The sequence below is a fragment of the Octopus sinensis genome, linkage group LG2, assembly GCF_006345805.1.
Source record: "Octopus sinensis linkage group LG2, ASM634580v1, whole genome shotgun sequence".
NCBI lineage: Eukaryota > Metazoa > Mollusca > Cephalopoda > Octopoda > Octopodidae > Octopus > Octopus sinensis.
In genome coordinates this window covers 91,101,624-91,129,068 of record NC_042998.1, presented here as the reverse complement: position 1 = coordinate 91,129,068, position 27,445 = coordinate 91,101,624, and the positions used below count along the sequence as shown (strand labels likewise).

The window sequence follows — 27,445 nt, the reverse complement described above, 5'->3', positions numbered from 1 at the left end:
ATTTTTTTTGTCTATAAAATAAATGTATTTATATTCTCTCGTCTGCGATATTTAACTGACGTTAAACATAATTTAGTTCGCAACAACAATGGCGATAAGTGTTTTAAAATATTGACCACAGTGTTTAACATTTATATATAAAAGAGACGTCTAAGATGAGAAAAATCGCAGATAACCGTGAGGGAATATATTTACTTCTATCAAAGGGGCACATTTTGTCTGGCTGTGATGTTCAAAAACTTCGTGATTCCTCCACAATCGGAGAATGGAGTCCTGGAATCACCTATGGCAACAATCGAAAGTCAATCTTCATACGAGGGTTCGACACAAACCCGATGCTTAAATGCAGAAAAGCAATTGATGGAGTTGCCTGAAGATATACTTTATCTATTGTTTCGTTACTTGGATCTTTGTTCCTTGGGACGCCTATGCCGTGTTTGTCGGAAACTGCGTCGTCTGATATATACAGATAGTGTATGGCTGCGATTCACCAGACAACAGATGGTGATTAAAGATCTGGGTCATCGGCCTAAAGGCAAGTACGTATCTCACTTCTAATCATTCTCTAGTTTCTTTCTCTCTCACAACACACACACATATTATATATATATATATATATATATATATGAATATATTTACATATAATGTATACAAGCTATTTAAAAACAATTACTCTGGTCTATGTCAAAATCATGTCAAATATTTTCAAGCGAGGGTGTTGGCATTCCTTATGATCTTCATTTGTTTCTTAAATCAACATATCCTTCAGGGTAAAAAGTGACATTTTAAACCGACACTGTACTGTCATTTATACTAAAACAATATGATGTATGCCTCAAATCTTATTTGATCGAAATTTTGGAAATACTAATCAATTGCTCCTTCATTAAACCCTTAGCATCTCGACATAGAAAGTATGTTAGCGATTATCGTCCTTTACATCTTTACGTGGACCAGTTAGAAAAAATTGACCAAATCACCAGCTTATGAAAATTTGATGTCTCACGAAAGATATCTAGAACCCTGAAAGATTGATGACGGCATAATAAGCAGGCAAACATTTCGAAAGATCGCCTATCGATTCCGAAGCGATTTAAACTTAGAAGAATCAGCTGGAAGGAATACCGCAAGACAAAACTATCAGAAACACAACACAGATACTCAACCAGACCCGTCAAAGAAGCAGGCTATTCGATGAATCACCCTCAGTCCTTATGATGGCCACTGAAGCGACTGCATATCGGAATTAGCCAGGTGACCCCTGCCCACGACGCCCACGATGACTGTGCTCCTACTCACCTTGAAGGTGCTTCAGGTGCAGTGCCGGATTTTAGATAGATGAGGCCCTGTGCTAGTTAAGTTATGAGGCCCCTTACTCAGGCATACATACTCAGGAAATTCATCGTAAAAAATTCTTTGGATAGGAAGATGGGCCCGCCTGGTGCCCTCCCCGCCAAAGCAGCTGGTCTTGTGCCTAAATTTCATAATAGAGTGTATAGTTCTTTGTGATAAAACTATAACTCTCCTCATAAATATTAGTGTTTCTTGATTATAAAAACTACCATAAAGTATATTGATAATACAACTTATGCATGAAATTTTGTTGTATCTCGGGAGGGTCATTATGCTAATAATAAATGCATGCATAGGCTTTATTTCACTTCTTTATTATTTGTCCATCGTTTAACTAGTCAAGCAATTAATCGATTGTTTGATCAGTCGTTCAGTTAATCAACCATGTTTGTCAAAGTCTGTTCATTGCCCTTCATGACTGACGACCACAAGGATTGTTGCACCAAACCGCCTAAGGCAGCTGTTTTGAAAAGTTTTCAGGCCTTTTGTTTCATGAAAATACTTTTGTTTTTGAAATTAATAAATTTATTTCCATTAGTCCAATTTTGTTTAATTTGTTACATCTCTTTTGTTCTGTAATGGAGCTTAAGGATGTTTTCAAAACAAACAGTCGCATTTGGTTTACAACTGTTTTTACCGCCTAAAATAGTAAAGATGCCATGAACTGCACTTTCCTCATCAAGCATTTTCTTCCAATGGATTCCCTCATATGAAAACCCAAACAAAAGTCTCTTCTAGACAAAAGTTGCATTTAGTTTATGTACCTTTGCAATTTCTTTTATGATCCTGGTTTGAAAAACTCTGGTGTATGATCTGTATCCAATATCCTTGTGCACTACATGTCTGATAACAGGCTGTTCAACGAGGTGGAGTTGTTGATTATGCCCTGGACTTACCTGGTTGTCCTAACCTCTGATCTCTAAGAATGTTCCTTTCTTTTGGTCTCACATGACACATCCTCACCAAAGGCTTCCATCTCTTTGCCAATGCTGAACAAGAAGAACTTGGCCTTATTCAAGAAACAGGTAATCTCTAAATCAGTGTAGTCAATGGCTAGAGTGTGACCTCAGCATGACTTTTCATTTCTTTTGCTAGATTGGTATCTGCCATGTTGATGCTGCTGGTGCATCTAAAAGACAAATGTGGAACTTAAAATTTAGTATGATATCCTGCAACATTATATAAGATTGTCTTCTATTTATGGTCATCAAAAGTTTGTTCACAAATATCCAGCACACCCTGCATGTAAATAATATACCATTATCATCAGCATCATTTAGCATCCATTTTCCATGCTGGCATGGGTTAGATGGTTTAACTGGAACTGGTTAGCCAGAGAGCTATACCAGGCTCCAGTCTGATTTAGCTTGATTTCTATGGCTGGATGCCCTTCCAAATGCCAACCACTCCAAGAGTGTAGTGAGTGCCTTTTATGTGTCACCAGCACTGGCCACAACTATGATTTCACTTGGCTTGCATGTCTCCTCAAACACAACAACTTGCCAAAGGTCTTGATCACTTGTCATGAGATCCAACGATCATGCTTCACCACCTCATCCCATGTCTTCCTGGGTCTACCTCTTCCACAAAACCAATGCCAGTATGAAAATTAGATGTTAAATGATGATGATAATGAGAATTCATCATCGTTTAACATCTGCTTTCCATGCTAGCACGGGTTGGACGATTTGACTGAGGACTGATATCATCATCATCATTTAGCGTCCGCTTTCCATGCTAGCATGGGTTGGACGGTTCAACTGGGGTCTGTGAAGCTGGAAGGCTTCATCAGGCCCAGTCAGATCTGGCAGTGTTTCTACGGCTGGATGCCCTTCCTAACGCCAACCACTCCGTGAGTGTAGTATATCTATATCTATATATATATATATATATATACACACACACACACACACATTTAGCACCATTTAATGTCCATGTTCCATGCTAGCATGGGTTGGACAATTTGACAGGATTCAATAACTGTATCATGCTCCAATGTCTGCTTTAGCATGGTTTCTACAGCTGGATGCTTTTTACATAGCACCAGCACTAGTGAGGTTGACATGCAGCTTGCAAGACTAAGGTCACCTACAATTAAGTGGGATTGCAGTAGAGAGGGAGGTGGATTTATAGGGCTCTAGGGTGAGGTATTAAAGTGAGAGAGAGAGGGCAAAAGCAGAACAAGTTCCTTGCTGTAGGGGAGTTACTCACTTAGAAGTGAGAAAAATGGTGATTAGGTATCAGGGTGGACCTTGAAATACAAGGTGAATGGAGACAGGAGAACAAGAAGTGTTAGTTGATAGAGGTTGCAAGAGTGTATGAGTGAATGAGAAATGATTCGAGATAGGGAATAGTGAGAACATGAATATGAAGAGCAAGTGTTGAGGGATGATATGTAGAGGAAGTAAGAAAGAATAGGTGACAACTGTGGAAATAGGGTAGGGTTGATAGGGGTTCAGGAATAACCAGTGATGAGTTGAAGAAGAGAGATGATGGATATGCAGAAAAGAGGATGGGGTGGTGAAGGGCAGCAGAATAGTAATACTAATCCTTTTTATCATAGGCACAAGGCCCAAAATTTTTTTGTGAGTGGGTAGTTGATTGCATCAACCCCGAAAGGCAGAATTTGAACTCAGAACGTAAAGATAGATGAAATACTGGTAGCATATAATAATAATAATACATCAGGCAAGGCAAGAAAGAGTGAGGATGAGCAAAAGGGAAAGAAGTTGGGTAGAATGTAAGAACGTAGTGCAGATGTAGTGTATGCAGAGAGGAGGAGGTGCAGGAGAGATAATTTGGTGGCTCAATAATTATTTGGTGATCAATGTAAAATGTGGATAACGAGAACAGTATTAAGAATGAATGATGGATAGCAAGTAGAATGGTTCTTGGTAGTGAAAAAGATCAGTGCCTTCAAGGAAAGTATGCAATTCTGCTCACATATGCAGCAGCAGAAAGGATATTACAGTTAGAAAGATGATGAGTGATGGGAATATCTTGAGGAAGAAATTATCCAGGTGGTGGTGAGCTGTTTTGCATATATATATATATATATATATATGTATATATATATATATTATATATATATATATGATAGGCTTCATAGAAGGAATGACAGGAGACTGAGACTCCTGGCAATTTGCTGTGCTTGAGATGTCAAGCTAAGTAAAAGTGTGGTTGTCCTTGCATACAGGCATGTCCCTTGCGTCCCCCTCCAGTTGAGCATTCTTAATCTTGTGATCTCATGGGTGCTGGTGCCATATAAAAAGCATTCTTACCAGTTCCACATAAGCACACCTGTGCTGATGCTGTGTAAAAGCACCCAGTACACTTTGTAAAGTGGTTGCTGTTAGGAAGGGTATTCAGCCACAGAAACCATGCCAAAACAAACATGGAGCCTGGGTAGCTCTTCAGCTGGCCAGCTCAAGTCAAAGTGTCCAACCCATGGAAAACCGATGTTAAATGATGAACTGATGATGATGATAAAAATAAGGTACATCTAGTTTTTAATCATTTCAATGGGTTTAATTCAGACTATTATCCCTGGGATGTCTGATCTTGATCAATAAAACTGAAAAGAACTGCTAAACTCAAACATTGTAGACACTGGATAGTGTCATGTTAAATAAACTGGAGGGTCATATCTAAAATGCCTTTAATTATAGGTGTTTAATTAGATTTGATGTATAGCTAAACAAAACTTAATTGGAGTACATGGTATCTACCCATATATTGCCAACTTCCATGTTGTTTACCCCAGGGCAGCTATGATCAAAAGCATTTCATTAATGATCATCTCATCCTTCTTCTAACAATGTATTTATACCTAGGACTTTATATTATCCTCTGCATCTTTTCTTTATGGTGTAAATTAAAAGAAATTTAGCTATTGTTTGAGGCATCCTCATGTCAGGTTGATATACTACATACTTTAATATATTATGTTACTTCTGTTTTCTGTACACTTTCCCTAGTAAAATTGAATGATGCATTGTCAAGTGAATAATTTTTATTTCAAGTGAGCCTTATAGAAATAATTTTACACTTCTGTCTTCCAATGAGATCGTTTCCCTGAAAGTATGTTGCTAATGCATTTTGGCAAATGAACGTTACCACTTCCTTTCTCCTTTAAAAATCTCAGACATTGTGTTAAAATTGACACTGTTTCAGTTGTTTGGTGTCATGGTAAGTTCCCAGCAAAATTAATCTTAAAATTAGTCTTGATGCTCAGTTGGAACCATTTCATTTCAGTTTCTTAGTTAAACCTGTAAAAGCACAACATTACAATTCACTGTGTTATTTTTTTTTAAATCATTGGCATTGTGGTAGCTTGTTTTTGTTTAACTTTTACTTATTAAAAAGGCTTATGCTTCTAGCCTTTTGAGTTGAAAAGTTAATCTGATTCATTTCTCTTAAGACACATCTCATTTTACCTCTCTAATGCCTGATGTTTCATAATTATGTTTGAAATTCTTTTTTTACTCAATTTAGATCCTGCACACCTAACTTGAAAGAACAGTACCGTGTGACTAGAAACTGGATTAAAGGGAGGAATCGAGAGACTGCAGTTGTGAAATATCGTTCAAAGTAAGTTAAAACGCATTCATTTTGTATAATTTTTATATTTTATCTGCCTGCTTACAGCTGAGTTGAAGGATGTCCATGACCAACGCACTTAGTTCTCTACGACTAGCTCTGGGTAGGCATCATAAGCTTGTATAGTACATTAATGAATAATTTGTTGGTTTGTGCTAGTTCTTCATGACCTCACTATTGTCTGGAAGTCATCGCTCTCAGTTTCTTCTGTGCTACTATGGAATCAGTGGTGTTGTATGAGTTTACTATTTGGACATTTACTAAACACATAAAGACAAAAATTTGATGGTACTTCATATGTTGTGGGGTGTTTTAAATATCATCAGAGAAAAGGCATTCATTCAAACTCAGACTGCACACCAATCTTCTTGCAGTTACTAATGTCATTAGAAAGAGACATATGTACTTTGTGGGACACTACTGTAAGGCTAAGCAAGAACTTGTTAGTGATATACTCTTAGGGACACTTCAACATGAGCTAGTTTTACAGTTTTATGGGGACATGGGATGTTATCCTACTAACCTACCAATCACTATTTAAGATTATAATTGAATCAGGCAAAGCCAAACAAGCTTAAGCAGATGATGATGATGATAATAATGTTCTACTACTTAAGTTCAATTCCTCTAAAGGGAAAAATTAACTGTCTGCTTGTAATAGGCCAGAACACAATCCTGGAGATTTCCTTCTCATATACACAGAGCTGCAGAGTTGTTACCCAAAATCTGTGACTCAAACTGTGACTGTGGTTCCTTTATTTGTAATTAGACTAATTATATATTTCTTACATTGATTGAAAGCATACGACATATGTACCCAACTATTGTCAGTGTGGCTTTTTTTTAATATTATTTATTAACAAAGTTACAAACATATGATACAACTTACCAAATTAAAAGAGGCAGTTTTTATGAAAAGGATGTAAAAGAAAAAAACAGATCAGAAAATCAGTAATGTATTTGTTTACTGTTTCAAAAATCTCAAGTTTATCAAACTCAAAACTAAAATATTGAACTTAAACCAACTATAAGTTGGTGAAATCAACATCAGAGGTGCTTTGCCCCATGCAGAAATTTATGGAGCTACTCAGAGGTTTTGCAAGCTCTTCTAAATCCACTGTAATGCTGGAAACCCTTCCATATCATCAGCAGGTGTCTCAGGTCACAAGCATTTCATCTCTAAGCCTGTACATTTCACATGAGTGGAGCAACAATGACAGAGCTAGTCTTCACCTACAGAAGGGTTTCACTTTTGGTCTCTTATCAACCAGAGTCATCTTGAGCTAGCTTCAGCTGCTGTGTTTATTTCCTCGATAGCTTTCCTCAGTTGTCTGGGTTCCAGACCTATTTTCTGCCAGAAATAGTCCACTGATCCAGCTGGAAAGCCACAGCAGCTGACTTCAGTGAGGAATGAGGCTGCATGCCATCCCTTGACAAGAGCCTCATTGACTAAATCCTGATATTTCGATTTCTTTCCCTGGTGGGAAATACTGAGTCTATCCTCCCAGGACATTGTGAGTTTGACCACAATGATTGTTTTTGTATTCTTGGAGAGCAAGAGCATTTCTGGTCAATTAGATATATAACTCTAATTTTTTGAGATTAAAATATTGTTTGCATATAAAATTCAAATGAAAGCAACATGAAAGGTTACATGAAATGAAATAAAAATTGTGACATTAATAGTTGAAATGTCTTTAGAGAATTTGTTAAAAGAATCATTATATCTATAGAATAAGAATTAAATTAGAAATCCAAATTCAAAATTGTTCTTGTTCCTATGAAGTGCTTCTACCAGATATTCCTTCATAGAAGCCCTTAAATCTGACCTGGTTATTTTCAGTGCAGAAAACATTTGAAATTTTAATGCTGTTAAAATATTAGTTTCCATTTAGTTGGTGTCCATACATTTTTACTGACTCTAGTAATTCAGTAATTGCTTCCAACTCCAACTCCCTAACCTTGCATATACAAAATACTACAGAAAACTGGAAGAAGCGTTAGCCCTGTAGATCATTGTAATTCACAACAGATTACCCAATTTTAATCAATAGATTAATTTATGTTGAATTCTGTCTTTTGCTGGAACATTGTTGTAGTGAAGATGGAGAGTTTCATGTATGGATAACTTATAATCTTCCCCTGAGAGAAAATTGCTTTGGCTTACTTCTTAGAAGAAACTTTCGCAGGCTTAATCTATGGTTTTGAGAGATATGTAAGAATTGCTTTGCCACCACCAATTATCTAGTATAATAATTTAAGTAATTCATAATTATTTTCCTTGGAACCTATTCAAGATCAGTCATCATTGTCTTTTAATGTCTGCTTTTCTTGCTGGCATGGGTTGGACGGTTTGACTGAGGACTGGCAAGCCAGGAGGCTGCACCACGCTCCAATCTGTTCTGGCAAGGTTTCTACAGCTGGATGCTCTTCCTAATGCCAACCACTCCAAGAGTGTAGTATGTGCTTTTTTACATGCCACAAGCACAGGGGCCAGTCAGGTGGCACTAACATTGACCGTGCTCAAATGGTGCTTTTTATGTGCCACTGGCACAGGAGCCAGTCAGGCAGCACTGGCATCAACCACTCTTGGATGGTGCTTTTTACATGCCACTGGCACAGGAGCCAGACAGGCAGCATTGGTATTGACCACACTTGAATGGTGCTTTTTACATGCCACCAGCATGAGAGCCAGTCAGGTGACACTGGCATTGGCCTTGACAATGATTTCACTTGACTCAACAGGTCTTCTCAAGCACATCATATTGCCCAACAATTGAGGGTTACTTTTAAACAAGCCAGTTATATGACACTGGCAAAAATGTGAAACTTGAAGTGGAATTTTCTTTTTCTTGCACTCCAAATTTCAGTCACTATTTATGGACATTAAAAGTTTTAATAGTTTTTTAAATTATGTCCTATTTTCGACTGTAGCTATACTGGGATACCACTTTATAGAGTTTAATTGACTACAATGCTTATTCTATCAGTTTCTTTTGCTGAACTGTTGTTAAGTTAGAGAAGCAAAAACAAATCAGTGGTTGTCAAGTGAGTCAAAGGCTGGAATAAACAGCACGTGTGCACATGCACAAACTGGACTTCTTACAGTTTTCATCCACCAATCCAACTCACAAAGCTTTGGTCAGCCCATTACTTATTTAGGAGATACTTATCCAAGATGCCATGTAATACGAAACCAAAACCATGTGGTTGTGAAACAAGCTTCTCAACCACATAGCTATGCCTGTGTGAATCAATTTGTGGGTCTATAATTTATTTATTTAAGAAACTAGAGAGCTGTTTAATATATGCTTGTTTAACATACATAATGAAAGCAATTACAGTAATTATTTCAATTATTCTATTGAGACAAGAGCATTCTTGTTAACAATTTAGTGGCAGATATTATAGGAAAGCTAATTACTATGAAACTGCTGGCAGTCCATCATAAACTTAGTTAAATTATGAAAAATCATCCAGTTCATGCCAGTATTAAAAGAAAATGAGCATGTCAAAACATTTAATTTCAATAAAATAATATTCTACCATCTAAAAAATTTTTTTCATGCATATAAATACCATTAAGTAAAATTAAAAATATAAATTATTTTAAAATTCTTGTAATGTATGTTAAGTATGTTGTTTTATCTTATATATATACTGCAAAACCTTTAAAGTTAATTGAATGTACTTTACTTTATTAATGTGGTTTTGAATGAATATTTTCATGAGATGTCATTTTGATATATCTTTCAGACAGCTTCCATGGATGCATTTTGATGACGATTATAATAAAACAATGTGGTTATCTATTGGCTCATACATAAAGTGCTATAAAGTTCTTTCAAATGGGCTCTTTCATGAAAACTGTCAACGAATGCTTGGACCATTGCCCAGTGATGTGACTCGATTTGTATTTAAAGATTCTGTAATTGTCACTGGATGTAGGTCAGTAGTAATTTTTATTTGTTTGCATACATATATCTGTTATCATTATATGACTATTAAAAAGGCTGTGAGCTAGCAGAATCATTAGCATACTAGATGAAATGCTTAGTGGTATTTCACCTGTCGCAGCGTTGTGAGTTTCAAATTCCACCAAGGTTGACTTTGCCTTTCATCCTTTCAGGGTCGATAAATTAAGTACCAGTAAAACACTGGGGTCGATGTAATTGATTATCTCCCTCCTCCAAATTTCAGGCCTTGTGCTTATAGTAGAAAGGATTACATGCCTATTGAAACTCTCTTTTTAATCAATCACTAAAACCTCATTAATACCCATATCAGAGGTTATAAAGAAACATTAGTAATTTTATTTCAAATCAGTGTAAATATAAGTTTCATGGAGTATTTCAGTTTAAATACTGATTCTCAGTAAGGAGTTTTTATAAATCTTTGTTCATGAAAGTCTTGCTCTGTGTGTGTGTGCATAGACATGGTTGTGTGGGTATGGAATATGCTTGTCTCAGATTCTATCCCATAACATGTTTGTAAGTGGAATTGGCAGGCAAAATATACAGAAGCTCATCATAAACATTGTGTGCATAATATATATATATATATATATATATATATATATATATAAATACACACACACACACACCACACACACACACACATATATATATATATATATATATATATTATATATATATATATATATATATATATATAATAATAATAAATATTAGGGAATAAATCCAAATTTACAGGAAAAAAAATCAGATTTAGGATTAAATCCAATTTTATAGTAAAATATTATATAATATTAATTAGAGACAAAACCACTATTTTGCAAAACAAACAAGGAAAGACTTAATCAATACATAAAATTTTAATAAAAAGTTAAAAAACCGCCACTACAATTGTTTCATGTCCTGATCGACAATCTTCAGGTGGATTTCCAATCTAAAATATCAATATTTTAAAATATAAAAAATAATAATTTTAAAATAATTAAAGTATCAATGAAAAAATATAAATATATAATCTATATATAACCTATATATAATCCATATATAATCAATATATAAACTAAAATAAACCTATCAACAATTAAATATAAAACAAAATAAAAATAAACTAAATATACACCCATACACATATAACTAATTATATATAACCATATCTAAATACATACACTAAATCACACACCTATATATATATCCCTATACATACACATAAAAACGTCTAGGCAAGGATAAATAAATAAATAAAATAGCCAAATACTTCAACACAATACTTATTCATACTCCCTCACACACACATACAACCCACATTCATAAACAATATACGTATACCCGCTCACACATACATATACAAACATACAGAACTCGATATATACACCAATATATTCACACCCACAACTATACAGATAAATAACTTACGCAAATAATTCCCCACACACACACACACACCCATTCACACATACATAAACACTCAAAAGCAAAATAAATAATTCTTTGCACTTGTTGATCGAACGTTTTTTTTTTAAATTATAAATGGAATAATATATAATCAACTTAAATATACAGAATCTACTACAAAACACCAATAAACCATCAAGATAAATGAAACCCACATACATATTATGATAAAACTCCCCCTACCATACACAATTACACATTCACACACAAATATACATACGTAAAACACACACACACAACATATACGTATACCCCCTCACATATACATATACATACTTACTAAACTCGACATATACAACAATATTTTCACACCCACACTCATATCTGTATGAGTGTGGGTGTGAAAATATTGTTGTATATGTCGAGTTTAGTAAGTATGTATATGTATATGTGAGGGGGTATACGTATATGTTGTGTGTGTGTGTTTTACGTATGTATATTTGTGTGTGAATGTGTATATGGGATTGCTATATAGGTGTAATTGTGTATGGTAGGGGGAGTTTTATCATAATATGTATGTGGGTTTCATTTATCTTGATGGTTTATTGGTGTTTTGTAGTAGATTCTGTATATTTAAGTTGATTATATATTATTCCATTTATAATTTAAAAAAAAAACGTTCGATCAACAAGTGCAAAGAATTATTTATTTTGCTTTTGAGTGTTTATGTATGTGTGAATGGGTGTGTGTGTGTGTGTGGGGAATTATTTGCGTAATTTATTTATCTGTATAGTTGTGGGTGTGAATATATTGGTGTATATATCGAGTTCTGTATGTTTGTATATGTATGTGTGAGCGGGTATACGTATATTGTTTATGAATGTGGGTTGTATGTGTGTGTGAGGGAGTATGAATAAGTATTGTGTTGAAGTATTATATATGGATTATATATAGGTTATATATAGATTATATATTTATATTTTTTCATTGATACTTTAATTATTTTAAAATTATTATTTTTTATATTTTAAAATATTGATATTTTAGATTGGAAATCCACCTGAAGATTGTCGATCAGGACATGAAACAATTGTAGTGGCGGTTTTTTAACTTTTTATTAAAATTTTATGTATTGATTAAGTCTTTCCTTGTTTGTTTTGCAAAATAGTGGTTTTGTCTCTAATTAATATTATATATATATATATATATATATATATATATATATTTAAGTAGTTGAATGAATTATCCTAGTATGGATAATTCGGTTAACCGATACCTGGGTAGCAAATTCATGCCAGAAAAACACGGTTGAAGCTACATGCCAAGGGCAGAGATCACGTGCTTTCGTGTGTAAATTTGCGTGTTTTTTTTCATACAAATAAATGAAAGAATGGAGTTGAACGACGATTTAACAAAATTCCTTTATTCTCGACATATGTTTCGAAGACTGCATATTCCTAATTTCGAAGGAATAAGGGGTGCATTATGCCGCCTTCTCATCAGGAAAGACAAGGAACTTATGTCAGCATCATGATGAACAAAAACTTTTAGATGACTGCCCATACGGAGTCCATAGCCATATGCATTATGCCGCCTTCTCATCAGGAAAGACAAGGAACTTATGTCAGCATCATGATGAACAAAAACTTTTAGATGACTGCCCATACGGAGTCCATAGCCATATGGACTCCGAATGGGCAGTCATCTAAAAGTTTTTGTTCATCATGATGCTGACATAAGTTCCTTGTCTTTCCTGATGAGAAGGCGGCATAATGCACCCCTTATTCCTTCCAAATTAGGAATATGCAGTCTTCGAAACATATGTTGAGAATAAAGGAATTTTGTTAAATCGTTGTTCAACTCCATTCTTCCATTTATTTATATATATATATATATATATATATATATATACATATGTGTGTATTATGTATGTTATCATCATCATCGTTTAACATCCATTGTCCATGCTGGCATGGGTTGGACAGTTTGACTGAAAACTGGTAAACAGGAGAGCTGCTCTAGGTTCCAATCAGATTCTGCCTCCACGAGGCCCATCGTTTGAAGCTCATGCTTCACCATCACATCCCATGTCTTCCTGAGTCTGCTTCCTCCACAGGTTCCTGCCTCTGTTAAAGTTCAGCACATCTTCACACAGCTGTGCATATATATATATATATATATATATATATATATATATATGGGATCTTCTATCAACATTGGTCATAATTTGTTAGATTTCATTTGTAAATTTAAAATGGTAAATTATTTCATGGTTATAAATGCTTTGGAAGATAGTGTAGCCAGGTCTTTGACATTGAGTAAATTATTGGTAACTGTTGTATTGACCATTGAGTGCTAAAGACTAAAATTTATTTAACAGATGTCAGGCCCTTCTCCTATGAGTCTTTCTCTGTAAAAGATGACTGTGTGTGTATGTATGTTCAGTCATGGGCTAGATTTTTTGTGGAAGATTGACAGCTGTCTGTGCAATCAAGTCTCACTTCTCCACATCACTGATGTTCATCCAGAAGAGAGGCCAGCAACTTATGCTGATACAATTTAGCATCACTGATGTCACAGGCATTTCTCTCAGAATGCAAAATGCCTGAACAGATACTACAAAAGGTATTTCCTTAACCTTCAGATAGATATAAGATTAAAGTAGAAACAAAGTTGTTTTGCTTCATTCTATGAAGTAACAAATGATAATTATTTTAACTATGTTATTTCTTTTCCTTTACTGTCTTTTAAATTGCCCTTAACTGCTTTTTGTCTTATATTTTGCATTAAACTCCATTCCACTAAAATATTGATTTTTTTATTAAATTAATTTTGGACATCAAGTACATTTTAGAATATCTGTTTTCAGAAATGTTTATTTTTTCTTTACACTTGGGATATAAAATTAGAAAAGAAAATGTTTTTATTCAAATGTGAACATGATCTTGTAACACTGTATTTTCTGTAATAGTAATTTTAAAATGTTTAACTTTCATCTTTCAGAGAAGGGAGCGTGGTGGCTTGGGATTGCAACACACAAGAGAAGCTGTTCCACTGTGCAAATGTCCACAAAGAAGATTCTCAATGCGTGGATTTTCATGGTGACATCATTGTTTCAGGTTCTCGTGATGCAACTATCAAGGTAAAAATTATCATAATTTCAGATTCTTCTGTAGTTGGTTTATTCTCAAGCCTAACAAGCTAGAAATGTACCTCTATGTGGCAGGAATTGACTATAGAAAAATATATTACCCAACATTATATGCATACTAGCAGGATACAGTGCATGAGGTTGAGTGAGGGAAAGATGTTGAGATAGGGGCAGGAATTTTGAGAAACTGTCTTTGTAATTTTGTTGTAATAGAAATTATTCATTCTAAAACTATTTTTAATGTAAAAATAATAACCAATAGTTGTTTCAAAATATTTTTTAAGCTATAATTACATTAATATCATCATTATCATATGCATAATATTATGTAAAAATGAAGCAAAGATTTGATATTGGTTCAAGATTATTTGGGCATTAATTTTCTCAGCTAGTCTGCATTAGATGAATCTAATAATTCATTTCTGTACCATAATCTTGTCTCATCTCATTTGTGAGGTCCTGTATTCTTAGCACTAAAGTCCCAATCAAGTACTCATATTGGTTCTTTTCCCCATCTCTATGGAAGAAAACAAATGTGTTTAGACTTGAGAGAGAGTTGGGTTCCACCAAATTTTATAAATGTTCAAAATGTACCATATGTTACAATGATGCCCCTACAACTCCATCAAAACTTGAGGGCTTCACCAACTCTACCGCCACTGATTTTACATAACAATAGACAATATTGGTTCCTCTAAATAAAACTGAACTTATTGTTGATTTTATGCATTCGTTGCCAGATTTCATTTCAATACAGCACCACACTGCTGTATGTATATATATATACACACACACACACACACACACCATGGCCAACAAAAGAGCCTTGGCATTGTCACTTCACCTGTTAGAAGTAGCAAATTCAGTATTTGTACTGAATGCCATAGAGCAGTTGTCCAAACCTTTTAAAATGAAAGATCCAGCTTGTAGAGCTGGATTTGTAGCAAGGCTGAATAATGGTCAAGTTCTGTAAAACAACTGGAAGTTTGAGAGAAATCTATCACATGCCTTTAATTACTAGAATTACCTGTAAGACCAAAATCTGCAACCACCAAAGGGAATAACTTGGTTCTAATATATCTCCTGTTAAAAGTTTTAATATTTCTAAATTTATATAATCTTTATCTTTCATGCTGTATTGATGTTTCCTGTTTGGAGTTAGATTTTTAAAATGTTTAGCATAGAACTCATCATTATCACCATCATCGTCATTATTGATGATGAGTTCTATGCTAAACATTTAAAAAATCTAACTCCAAACTGCAAACATCAATACAGCGCGAAAGATAAAGATTATATAATTCCAGAAATATTAAAACTTTTAACAGAAGATATATTAGAACCAAGTTATTCCCTTTGGTGGTTGCAGATTTTGATCTTACAGGTAGTTCTAGTAATTAAAAGCTAGTGATAGATTTCTAGAACTTGTGTCAATAGTTGATAATTTCATTTATGTCATCCAATTTTTTTTATGGCTTGAAAGTCTTAAACTTTTAAGAGAGTTCAAATGAAATCAATGTTATTTTAATTTTATAATATACTTATCAGTTTAATAATATACCATTTACCAGCAGTTACATGTTCATGTCAGCATTAGCAACCACTTATACGTTTGTTTTATATTCCAGATTTTAAACATGCAAGAGAAAGACAGCAAGAGACAAGTTCGAGCAACACTTCATTCTGAAGATCGTCTATGGTCTGTGGCAATGAATCCAGATGGAACGTAAGCATGTAACTCTGAACTTTTTTATTTTAGTTTTGTATGAGGAGAAAGAGTATTGGCCATATGTTGTAGGCATGATTTGCTTATGTTAGCAGTGAACAGAGCATAACAATTCAAAACAAAAGATATTGGAGATTTTTATTCTTGATATAAATTAAAGACTTCTATGTTTCACTTAACAGATGTCAGGCCCTTCTCCTATGAGCCTTCATCTGTAAAAGATGACTGTGTGTAGTAATTTGATAGTGTTTCAAAAAAATATTTTGTTGATGATGTACTTACTGATTTCTTTCTAATTGATGATTTATCCAGGTCTTTTACATCAGGAAATGCTTGCTGTAACAGTAAATTTCCCTTACAAGTTTGGGACTTGTACAAGTAAGTTTAGTTGATTTTATTTCTTAAAGTCAAGACTATCAATTCTTTCATTATAATTTCAATATAAAGTTACTACTACCACCTGTCATCTTTTGAAGTTATCTAGCTCAATTTATTTCTCTTCGAAGTTACCCTCTCTTCTGATTTCAATATCTACTACTCTTCTTGGCTCTTGCACTTTTCCAACATTAACGCTGATGCCAAGATAGAAGTTTTTGCTACCCCTAACCATCAGTATCTACTCTAACTTGTATTTCTAACAGTTGCATTAATACACCAAGTATCTTTAATCTGCTTTTCACTCAAGCTCAATCTTAACTCAGTTATCACTATCTGCACTTATTGGATTGTCTGATTACAAGGCAATACTTTTCAACACTAAAACTCTCAGTTGGAACTCTGCCAATTATATGTTAACTACCTCAGGACAGCTTATAGATTTTATGTCCTAACCCCACTGAGACAGCTAAGCAACTGAGTGAAGCAATCTCTTAGTTATGTTTATTCACATTTTGTACACAATCAAAGCCTGTAAACTCTAAATGATTTACCTGTAGTTGTACAGACCTAGAACATTGCCTACATCACCTGAAGACAGTCAGTTGCCACTACTAATGTGAAGGTTTTTACCTACTTCTAACATTAAAAAAAAAGCAGGGGATGCTTTGTGCATCACAAAACAGCTTCTAAACTTTGCTAGTAACCAAACAAATTGCAGCAGAGGGTTACCATCAACTTTGTGGAATCCTCTTAACCACCACATCTCAAATAAGATGGCCTTATTAGCAGCACTCACTAAATAAGCCTTTACATTTACTACCTACTTCTCTTCCAGCTTTACACTGCACACTCTCAACAAAGCTCTGCCAAACATCTGTTTTCCAAAGCACCAGTTTCAACATACAGACACACAATTGCAATATCTAAACTCTTCTAATCTTTTCAACCCAATAAGATGGTTGATTCTAGTAGCATCTCTTCGAGCACATTTGAATGGTGGGCTTTGGAGTTGGTCATCTTATTACCAAACTACTTAATTTCTAAAATTGTTCTAATTCCTTAGGTCATCCCAATATTTGTCACATCCCCCAAATGAAGCAATTGTCAGCAGTCACTTCTTTGATCATTTTCAGTCAGGCTGTCTCTTCAGTAATCATTAGTGCAAGTTATGCTCTCCCATGTCACTCACCAATGATCCCTTGCTTTTGACCATTTTGACAGCAGAACCTTACTAGCTTTGTTGCTAGCCTATGTAAACTTTACCCTTCAAATATTCACTGCAGCAATCTCATTGGTTGAGGTGGAGACTGCAAAGATCACAGGTAAAAAAAAAAAAGAAAGTCTCATGGCACCAAAAATATTTTAGTTGCTAAGAATGTGTAAGGTTTTTATTCAATTCTTTTTCTAGTCCATTTTCCATTTTCCCTTTGTTCATTTTTGTTGCCCTATTTCTATGTGGAACCCTACAAAAAAGAAAAGTTTGCATCAGCTTACCTTTAATATTTATAATTTATTTATCAGCTTGTATTGCTTTATCATCAAGGTGTGGATATTCTGTGTAGATGTTTGAAATAAAATATTTCGTATTTTATGTTTCATTACAGAGGCATTCTCGATTGTAGTTTGGGGAGTAATCATCGACATGGAGCTGGTGTATTGGATATAAAATATGAAACACCTTTTACTCTGCTCTCTTGTGGTTATGATTCTTTTGCTCGTCTCTGGGATCTTCGTACCAACAAATGGTGAGGATATATATATATAGTTCATTATTGATGCTGCTGTTGTTTATAAATGTCAAACAAGAATTTTGAAAAGATAAGAAGAAAAAAATTGAAATACATTAGTGTGAAGATAACATATTATCTTGCTTCAGAGCTGAAATATAACAGTAATTAAGACTGGGTTTTCAAAACTAGAAGGCTGGCTGAACAAATATTGATTTGACCAAGATGCTACACAACTCATGCATTGGATGTATAAACATAAGGAAAAGTGCACTCAGACCTCACAAAAACACAAATATTTTGTGTAATGATATAGGTACTTTTTCCAATTGTGTACTACTGTACTTTCAAGTCAGTTTAATACAAATACACTATTTCATATCCTGTAATAGGGAAAGCTGGATATATATATATTGTGTGTGTGTTTGTGTCTTCTTCCATTGGCATTGTGTGAGAATATATCTAGTCATGGGGAAATATAACCTTACTTGGAAACAGGTTAGTGTTGGCAACAGGAAGGGCATCTGACTAGAGAATTTGCCTCAAATAAACTCCAACCTATGTAAGCATGGAAAAATAGACATTAAAAAAAATTATGGTGAGAGTATTTATTTTATTTGTTTATTATGTTAAGGATGTGTGTGTCTCAGATTTTGAACTGGTGCATCATTTCCTTGTATCTTGTAAGAGATAACAAAATAAGTTGCCAACAGGACTGCCTATGTCTATTAAATACTGCTTCATAAAGGGGACCATGATAACTCTCATGAACCTCTATGGTTACCACATCTTTAGTAGGGAAAATGGCCTTAAAACATTTGTTGTATTAAGGATGTACTATGATTTTTTTCCTGAAGCTTTTCATGTTATGAATTTTCATTAATTTGAATTGAGTAATTTTAAAATAAGACTTCACTATTTCAGTTTTTAAATTTATCGAGAGATCTCTCTTCATTCTGTTCTTGCCACAATATACTCTACTTCTTGTCTTTCTGGAATGTACCTAATAAAGTTACCATAAATTGTTATAAAACACGAATATGTATTCTATGTATTGAAGTACCTTATCACTCACATCTTCATAAGTATCATTTCACTCAGAAGTCAGTTCAGTCCCTTGTCTCTTCCACTTCAAAAAAGAAAAAAAGGAAAAAAGCACAAACAGTGTAGCCTGTACCAATAGTTAGAAAAACTGTTATTATTGCTATAGTTTTAAGGTAGTGAACTGGCAGAATCCTTAGCACACTGGGCAAAATGCTTAGAGGCATTTCGTCCATTTTCGCGTTCTGAGTTCAAGTTCTGCTAAGGTCAACTTTGCCTTTCATTCTTTCAGGATTGATAAATTAAGTACCAGTGAAACACTGGGGTCAATGTAATTGACTAGTCCCCTCCCCAAAATTTCAGGCCTTATGCCTGTAGTAGAAAGGATTATTATTGTTAGTTATTTAGTGATTTGAACTTGGTTATCTTACCAGTTTAAAAAAAAAATTACTTTTAATACATTTTCAGTGAATTAATGTGGGAAGAACCTTTCAATTCTGCTGTCTATTGTGTGAAAACTCATGGGAACTACACGATGTTGACCGGTACTGCAAGGCATGGTATGACTAGGCTATGGGACAAACGAGTTACAAAGTCAATACAGGTGTGAGAAATTAGTCATTCATTTTTCTGTATTTCTCTTACAGTAAAATCTTTATACTTAGATTCTTGTGTTTTTGGAATAATTACTAATATACTTGCAATTGACAATGAAATATAAAATAGTTGTAGTTTCAATTTTGATTGTTGTCCTGACATATTCTTATTTGAAATAAATAAAGTTTACAGATACAAAATAACTCTGGTAATAGGTGTAGGCATGGCTACATGATTAAGAAGCTCACTTTACAGCTGCAAGGTTTCAAGCTCATTCCCACCATGTGGCACCTTGGGCACACATATTATATCCCCAGGCCAACCAACACCTTCTGAGTGGACTTGATACATGGAAACTGTGTAAAAGCCCATCATATATATGTGTGTGTCTTTGTGTCCATATTTGTCCCCATCCTCACTGCTTGACAACCAATGTTCATTTGTTTACATCCTCTGTAACTTAATTCATCCAGCAAAAGAGGCTGATTGAATAAGTACCAGATCAAAAAAAAAAAATAGTGGGATCAATCTGTTCAACTAAATTCCTTCAAAGCGGTATCCCAGCATAACTGCAGTCCAGTGACTGAAACAAAAAAAAAAGATGTTTACAAATAGACTATAAATGGAGGAGGTCTCAGATTAAAGACAAAACACAACAGTAATGTATTGTGTGATTAGATCTTATAAATTACAATCTGTTCCAAATATATCTGTGGAGATATACTCAGATAATAGCATGTAACATCCATCATAACACCGGGGGACTTTCATAATCCATACCTGAGATCAATTATATATTTCAGCATGGTGAAATGAATCTAGTTCAATCATCACTGGTTGATCAATTTTCTGTTTGTTGGTATTATAGATAAATAGTTCATTTTTATAGTAGGACCTTAGAAACTCAATAACTCCATTCTTGTGTGTTCTAGCCTTATACAAAGTTGAGTACCTTCTAACAATCCACATTGACTGAAAACTATTGCAATATAACTAATTTAGTTGATTGGAAGTTGATGGACAATACATAATCCATTTTTCATTAAAACTTATAATTTCTTTATCAGTCTTTTTTATCAATTTTATTGAAAATTTTATAAAATGAACCTTTATTTTGAAGTCAACTATTGAACTGTATTGGCCTTCCTAATTTTCACAAAGGCCAACAATTTTGAGGAGTTGGGGGAAATTAATTATATCCACCCCCAACACTTTGACTCCAAAAATATGAAAGGCAAAGTTAACCTCAGCAGAATTTGAACTCGGATCATAATGAGTCAGAAGAAATATCAAAAGTGTTTTCCTTGACATAACAGTTTTGCCAACTTGCTGCCTTAACTAGATCTACTATTAAAAAAGAAATAAGACAGTGAGCTGGCAGAATTGTTAACATCTGGGGCAAAATGCATTGTAGCATTTCATCTGTCTTTACATTCTGAGTTCATATTCTGCTATGGCCCACTTTACCTTTCATCCTTTCAGGGTCAATGAAATAAGTACCAGTTGAGTACTGGGGATGATCTGATTGACTTAGCTTCACCCTTGAAATTGCTGGCCTTGTGCCAAAATTTGAAACCAATATAAAAAAATAATGTTTCATGTCTTGCAAACTCCTGTAATACCTAATTCAGAACTGTAATATTAATGTGTCTTTTGCTACAAAATATATTAAATTGTTTCTTATCTTCTTTTTTTTCCAGTTTTACTATGCTGGTCAACGAAGTAGTCCGGTGTATTCAATGGCTTTTAACTCTAAACATCTTTACCTGGCTTTGGACAAAGGTGTTAGCTTGCTTGACTTCACAGTTTATAAATAATAACTAGTCAAAAGGCTTTACAGTATTACTAATGCATTGAAGTACAATTTTTTATTCTATCATGAACATTGTTGAATTATATAGATATATAGAGCAGTGCTTTCTTTAAACTGAGACTAGTTCAAATTTTGTTTAATTTCTCAGCTTTTCTTTGTAAACAAAGAATACACATCTTAATCTTGAAATTTTCAGGGTATACACTATAACATTAATAAGATTATGTATTATAATTTTGTATTCTAATCAGTCTTTTTTTATTTATTTATTTTTTGTGTGAATTGAATCAGAACAGAATGAGTTAATTATATAGCTCTACCAAATATTGATAGTTTTTTCGTTTTTGATTTTTTGTGGGAATTGAATCAGAATTTGCAAATTATATGGCTCTAGCAAATGTTGATAGTTTCTCCTTTCCTCCTTCCCCAGTTGAACCCTTTGAAAGTGGTGAGACTAATGTGGTTTGTATTTAACTTTGAATTTCTGTGAATCAGTATCTGTCTGGAACATGTGGGCAGCGAGGGAATTTTGGAGGATTATGTGGAGAAAGGCTTAGGCTAAGTGGTCAGTGTGAGATATGTTGACAAAAAAGAGGGGAGATGCACATTTCAGGTTTGCTTGAGTGGGGGAGGTGTAGTATTTAATTTTTCTTGCAATCAAATACATTCTGCTTGTGACCATTCCTACCTTTTTTTCTTTCCATGACATAGTACATCAAGAATTGCATATCTGATGTGTCCTTAATTTTTTTTTAAGATGGTAAGGTATGATTTCAGAGAGATTTGATTGCTATTTCTTGCATGTTGGGTGACCATGCAGAGGCTCCTTTGTTGTCTCTTTAAATCAAATGATGTTTTTGTCTTCTGGTTGATTCATATTAGCATTTACTTATAAACTGTAATTAATATGAATATTTGGGCATTTATCTCAAGGTGATATCTTCTTTTATAAATTTATCTTATATATTCACTAACATCTATATGAAATATAAGTTTCTGAAGCTAAAGTCTTTTAAACAAAGAATACTTTATAATGCATACACTCAGTGGATACTTGATAAAAATCAGATGGTTTTCTGTTTTCCTTTTCAACTTAGCCTGAATTCTATAAATAACTTAATTTTTCCATTATGGAAAGAAAAAAATTATTTCTCTGGCAGGTGTTTTGATGCACTCTTAAGATTTCCAAAGACCATGTTTGTGACTTTGATTCAATTCCCAGTTTGAATTGTTTTTTATACTTCAGATATTTTTTTTTCTGTGGAATAGGGCATCACCAAGATATCTTAAATCCCCTTCCCTTAGAAACCCTGGTCTGTTGTTATTATTCTTATTTTAGGAAAGACTACATTACTAACTAGTTAGAAAATGTGATAAATTTTTTGCAGTATTTGAATAATATATACACTTATTAGTTTTATTATTATTACTATTATCTCTATTGTTCATTTTAACAGTTGTTGTTTGAATAAAATATTCATAATTTTCGAGTTTATTTTTTCTTTTTATTCTAAAAATAATTTATATTTACCATGTTTTTGTGTGTGAGTGTGTTTTAAATAGGCTTCATGTAAACAAAGTCATTTACAGCAAAAGGTCAATCTTTTATATTATTTCATATCATTTTGAATAGAATATCTCTCTTTGTGTAAGTTGTGTAATCACTTCAGTTGTAGAGATACCAAGGTAAGATATCATCAACATTATCATGATCATTTTAATGTCCTCTTTTCCATGCTTGCATAGTATATTTTCTATGGCCAGATACCCTTCTTGATGCCAACCCTCACTTGTTTGCAAATATAGTAATATTCCCATGGCTAGATATGTTTTACAGTCTATTGCAAAGGAATAACACTGCTTGTATGACAGTGACACTTGTTTACAACTATCACATGATATCAGGTCAAGGAGACATGAACAAATACGTAATCACACACGTACATATATAGCCTGAGTCTATAGTAGAAGATAATTGTCCTAGGTGTCATGCGGTGGGCCTGAACCTGAAATCATGTGGATTGGAAACAAACTACTCAACCACACGACCTTTGCACATAATATATTTCTATGTGTCAGTGTTTCAGAACCCAGCTCTTTTTTAAACACTCTCATGGAAAGATTTGAATGTATTACTATAAGTTAAACAGGTCTTTCAATGATATAGTATTTCTGCTTACACTGGTATGTTGCACGCTCCATGTTGCCTATTGAAGGTAGGTGAACTGGACCATTTGAGGGTTAAGAATCTTGCTATGAACACAACACACCACCAGTTTCATACTAATTGTGGATCCTTTACCAAGTCAGCCAACACTGTGACTCTAACAAGTTATCTTGTCTGTTAATAGTACCGTAAATCCTCGAGTATAATCTGCACTTTTTTCCCAAAATTTAAAGGTCAAAATCCTTAGTGCGTACTATATACAAGGTTAAAAATGAAAAATATTTTCTAAGCAATGTCCGAGTCTATTCGGCAATGTTTATTCAGATGCATTTTGTGATGTCGGGCGCGAAAATACCTTAAGCTAAGCCTGAAAGCAATGAAGTCATAAAAGAATCATCCATAACTTGCAGTAAACAACATTTATTAGAAAAAAAGTATTCAGAACACAGAATAACATGTAGCAAAAACAATTTGCAAACATATTTACATTCCCATATAACAGTTAAGAACATCACCATTATTGTATTACGCATGCACGGAAGTGTTTGTTCAACTAGGTGCTGCTGGCTTAATTATGCATGGTTCAAGTTAGAGAAGGGGTGCGTATTATACACAAGGTTTAGGTTTTTCAGAAGTACAGCCCCCTAAAAATCCCCTGTGTATTATACTCAAGGACAGACTATATTCGAAGATTTACGGTAATTATTTTCTTAAATATCAAGAGTTAATAGTGCAAAACTTCTATTGTTCTGTTTAGTGCTAACATTTAATACAGGGGTCAATAAAAAAGTTCATGTGAAACAACTATGTGTTGAAGAAAACAAAAGAACAATATTAGTCAATACCTAATGTAGCTTTAAATATTTCATTGAGTATGCGAGGCAATTCTGGACATATTTCAGTCTCATTTTGGCTTTGTCAGCAAAACATGGACAACTTAATACTAGCTGAAGTAGTTATCTATATTTATTTTTACTCCCTTACAACATAATTATTTCTAGTTAACCTTGTAGTATTCCTTGCATAAAATATATTAACAGCAACTTTATTCCCAAAGTGATTTTACTGTTCGTCAACCAATAAACATTCTTTATATATTTACGAGGGACGTTCAATAAGTAATACCTCTGACCCACTTGCAGTTGTTTGATCTAGCTGAAATTTTGCATGTGCAATCATTTATATCTCTATAGAGTAAGTGGCAAATTACAGCTCTGAATTAATTGTGGTTTCTGATTTACAGGTGTTTGAACCGAGTCAAGTGTGAAATGGAGCCTGTTGAGTGTCGAGCAGTAATCCACTTTTTGTATTTGAAAGGACGCACACCACGGGAGACTTTTGATGAAATGAAAGTAACTTATGGTGATGATGCCCCATCATATGACCTTGTAAAACGCTGGCATCGTGAATTCAAACATGGTCGGAACTCTGTGGAAACAGCTCCCAGATCTGGTCGCCCCCTTCTGCCATTGATGAGGCATCTGTCCGTCAAGTTGAGGCTGCCATTTTTGAAGATCGACGCATAATTATTCGCCAAATAGCCCATGAGGTCAAGATTAGTACCGGGTCTGTGGAAACTATCATTCATGACCATTTGCATATGCAAAAGGTGTCTGCCAGATGGATTCCCAGGTTGCTCACGCTTTTCCAGAAGCAAGAACGCGTCGAGTGCTCGAGGGTGAATTTGCCAAGAAGATGAGTCAAAATTTTTCAAAAGACTGATTACACAGGATGAAACCTGGGTCCATCACGATGATCCAGAGACCAAAGCCCAGTCAATGCAGTGGAAGCACCGTGACTCACCCCCTCCAAAGAAGGCAAGGATGCAGCCCTCCGCTGGCAAGGTCATGCTCACAGTCTTCTGGGACCAGGACGGAGTAGTGATGACAGATTTCCTGGCAAAGGGTACCACAATTGCAGGAGCCTATTATGCTTCACTTTTGAGGAAATTAAGAGAAGTTATCAAAATCAAGAGGCAGGGCAAGATCAGCAAAGGCATCCTCCTCTTGCAGGACAACGCTCCGGTCCACAACTCGCTTGTCGCCAGATCAGAAGCACAGGCGTATGGCTATGAACTCCTCCCCATCTTTCCTGATCTTGCACCCTCTGATTTTCACCTCTTCCCAATCATGAAGTTGTTTTTGAAAGGAAAGCGTTTCCCAGATGATGCAGCCTTGATTTCTGAAGTCACGTTGAGGTTGGAGGACCAAGCTGGGTTCTTCTACATAAACGGTCTCCAGAGCCGCATCAAACGATGGGAGAAATGCGTAACTCTGGATGGTTCCTATGTAGAAAAAGACTAATAACTGTGCCAAGTTTCGTTGCTCTACTGCTATGGGAAGTGGGTCAGAGGCATTACTTATTGAACGCCCCTCGTACTCAATGATTCTCTCATTATTACTTAATTACAGAGAACCTTGTTCTTTGCTAATGAGGTCATAATAAAACTTAAGAGTTGTTTCCCATACTTTCTGAAATAAAAATTTATTCATCATCATCATCATTGTTGACATCCACTTTTCACATGAGTTGGACAGAATTAGTTGTGACAGATTTTCTACTGTTAGATGTCTTTCCTAAGTGAGAGAGTAATGTTACTGATTAAATTTGTCTTGTTCGCAGTTCAACTGTGAAGTGATTCCACATTCTCTCATGCCTAAGTTTGACAGATATTAATCATCATTGTTACAACACTAATTTTCAGTGTTTGTATAAACACAGGCATAACTGTGTTGTTAAGAAGCTCACTTCCCAGCCACATGGTTTCAGGTTCAATCCCACTGCATAACATCACGTTCAAGAATTTAATTGACTATATTTGACAGTACTTATTCGATCAGTCTTGGGAGGTTGAAAGGAAAGAATGCAGTTGGGTAAATCAAAACTTGTGTATCAATTATATACTTTTGTCAATGTCAGAGACATGGAAGCAAATTTGATGTTGATGGATTTTTGAACCCCAAAATATCAAGATATGGAACTAGTGAGTAAAAACATCCACTTCACTGCAATAGCCCTGGACCAACTGAAGCCTTACGAATGGACTTGATAGATAGAAAGTGAAAGAAGCTTACTGTGTGCATGCCTCTTTGTTTTGACATCATATAATAGTTGTAAATGAGCATCACCATCATACAAACAGTATTATTTATTCATAGTGAAGAAATATTACCTTGCTTGGAAACACTCAAGGGTTTGGTGACTGGAAAGATATTTACCAAAGAAAATGTACCTCAACAAATTCCATCTGATCCATGCAAGTGTGGAAAAGTGGACGTTAAAATAATTATGATGATGTATTTTAGGGTGTTTCTTAACATGATCCAAAAATCCAAATTAATTAGTTAATTTCAAGGGATTTGTTTATGCAGGAGTGGCTGTGTGGTAAGAAGCTTGCTTCCCAGCCACATGGTACCGGGTTCAGTCCCACTGTGTGGCACCTTGGGCAAGTGTCATCTACTATTGAATTGTGAGTGGATTTGATAGCAGGAAACTGAAAGAAACCCTTCGTATATTTGTATATATAT

The 27,445-nt window shown here is 34.5% G+C and overlaps 1 protein-coding gene across 2 annotated transcripts; it reads left to right on the top strand.

The window, feature by feature from the left end:
* Positions 1-49: 49 nt before the first annotated feature.
* On the top strand, positions 50-23,055 carry LOC115231323 (F-box/WD repeat-containing protein 4). 2 transcript variants are annotated; one of them, XM_029801381.2, is made up of 9 exons: positions 51-539; positions 5,848-5,943; positions 9,709-9,900; positions 14,322-14,460; positions 16,098-16,195; positions 16,508-16,573; positions 18,178-18,318; positions 19,810-19,945; positions 21,639-23,055. In XM_029801381.2, exons 1-9 carry the CDS (start codon positions 229-231, stop codon positions 21,753-21,755), a joined length of 1,296 nt encoding a protein of 431 aa, XP_029657241.1. In that variant the 5' UTR covers positions 51-228; the 3' UTR covers positions 21,756-23,055. The 2 variants fall into 2 exon arrangements, with proteins under 2 accessions (XP_029657244.1, XP_029657241.1); XM_029801384.2 differs by lacking the exon at positions 19,810-19,945 and having other exon boundaries at positions 50-539.
* The last annotated feature ends 4,390 nt before the right edge of the window (positions 23,056-27,445 follow it).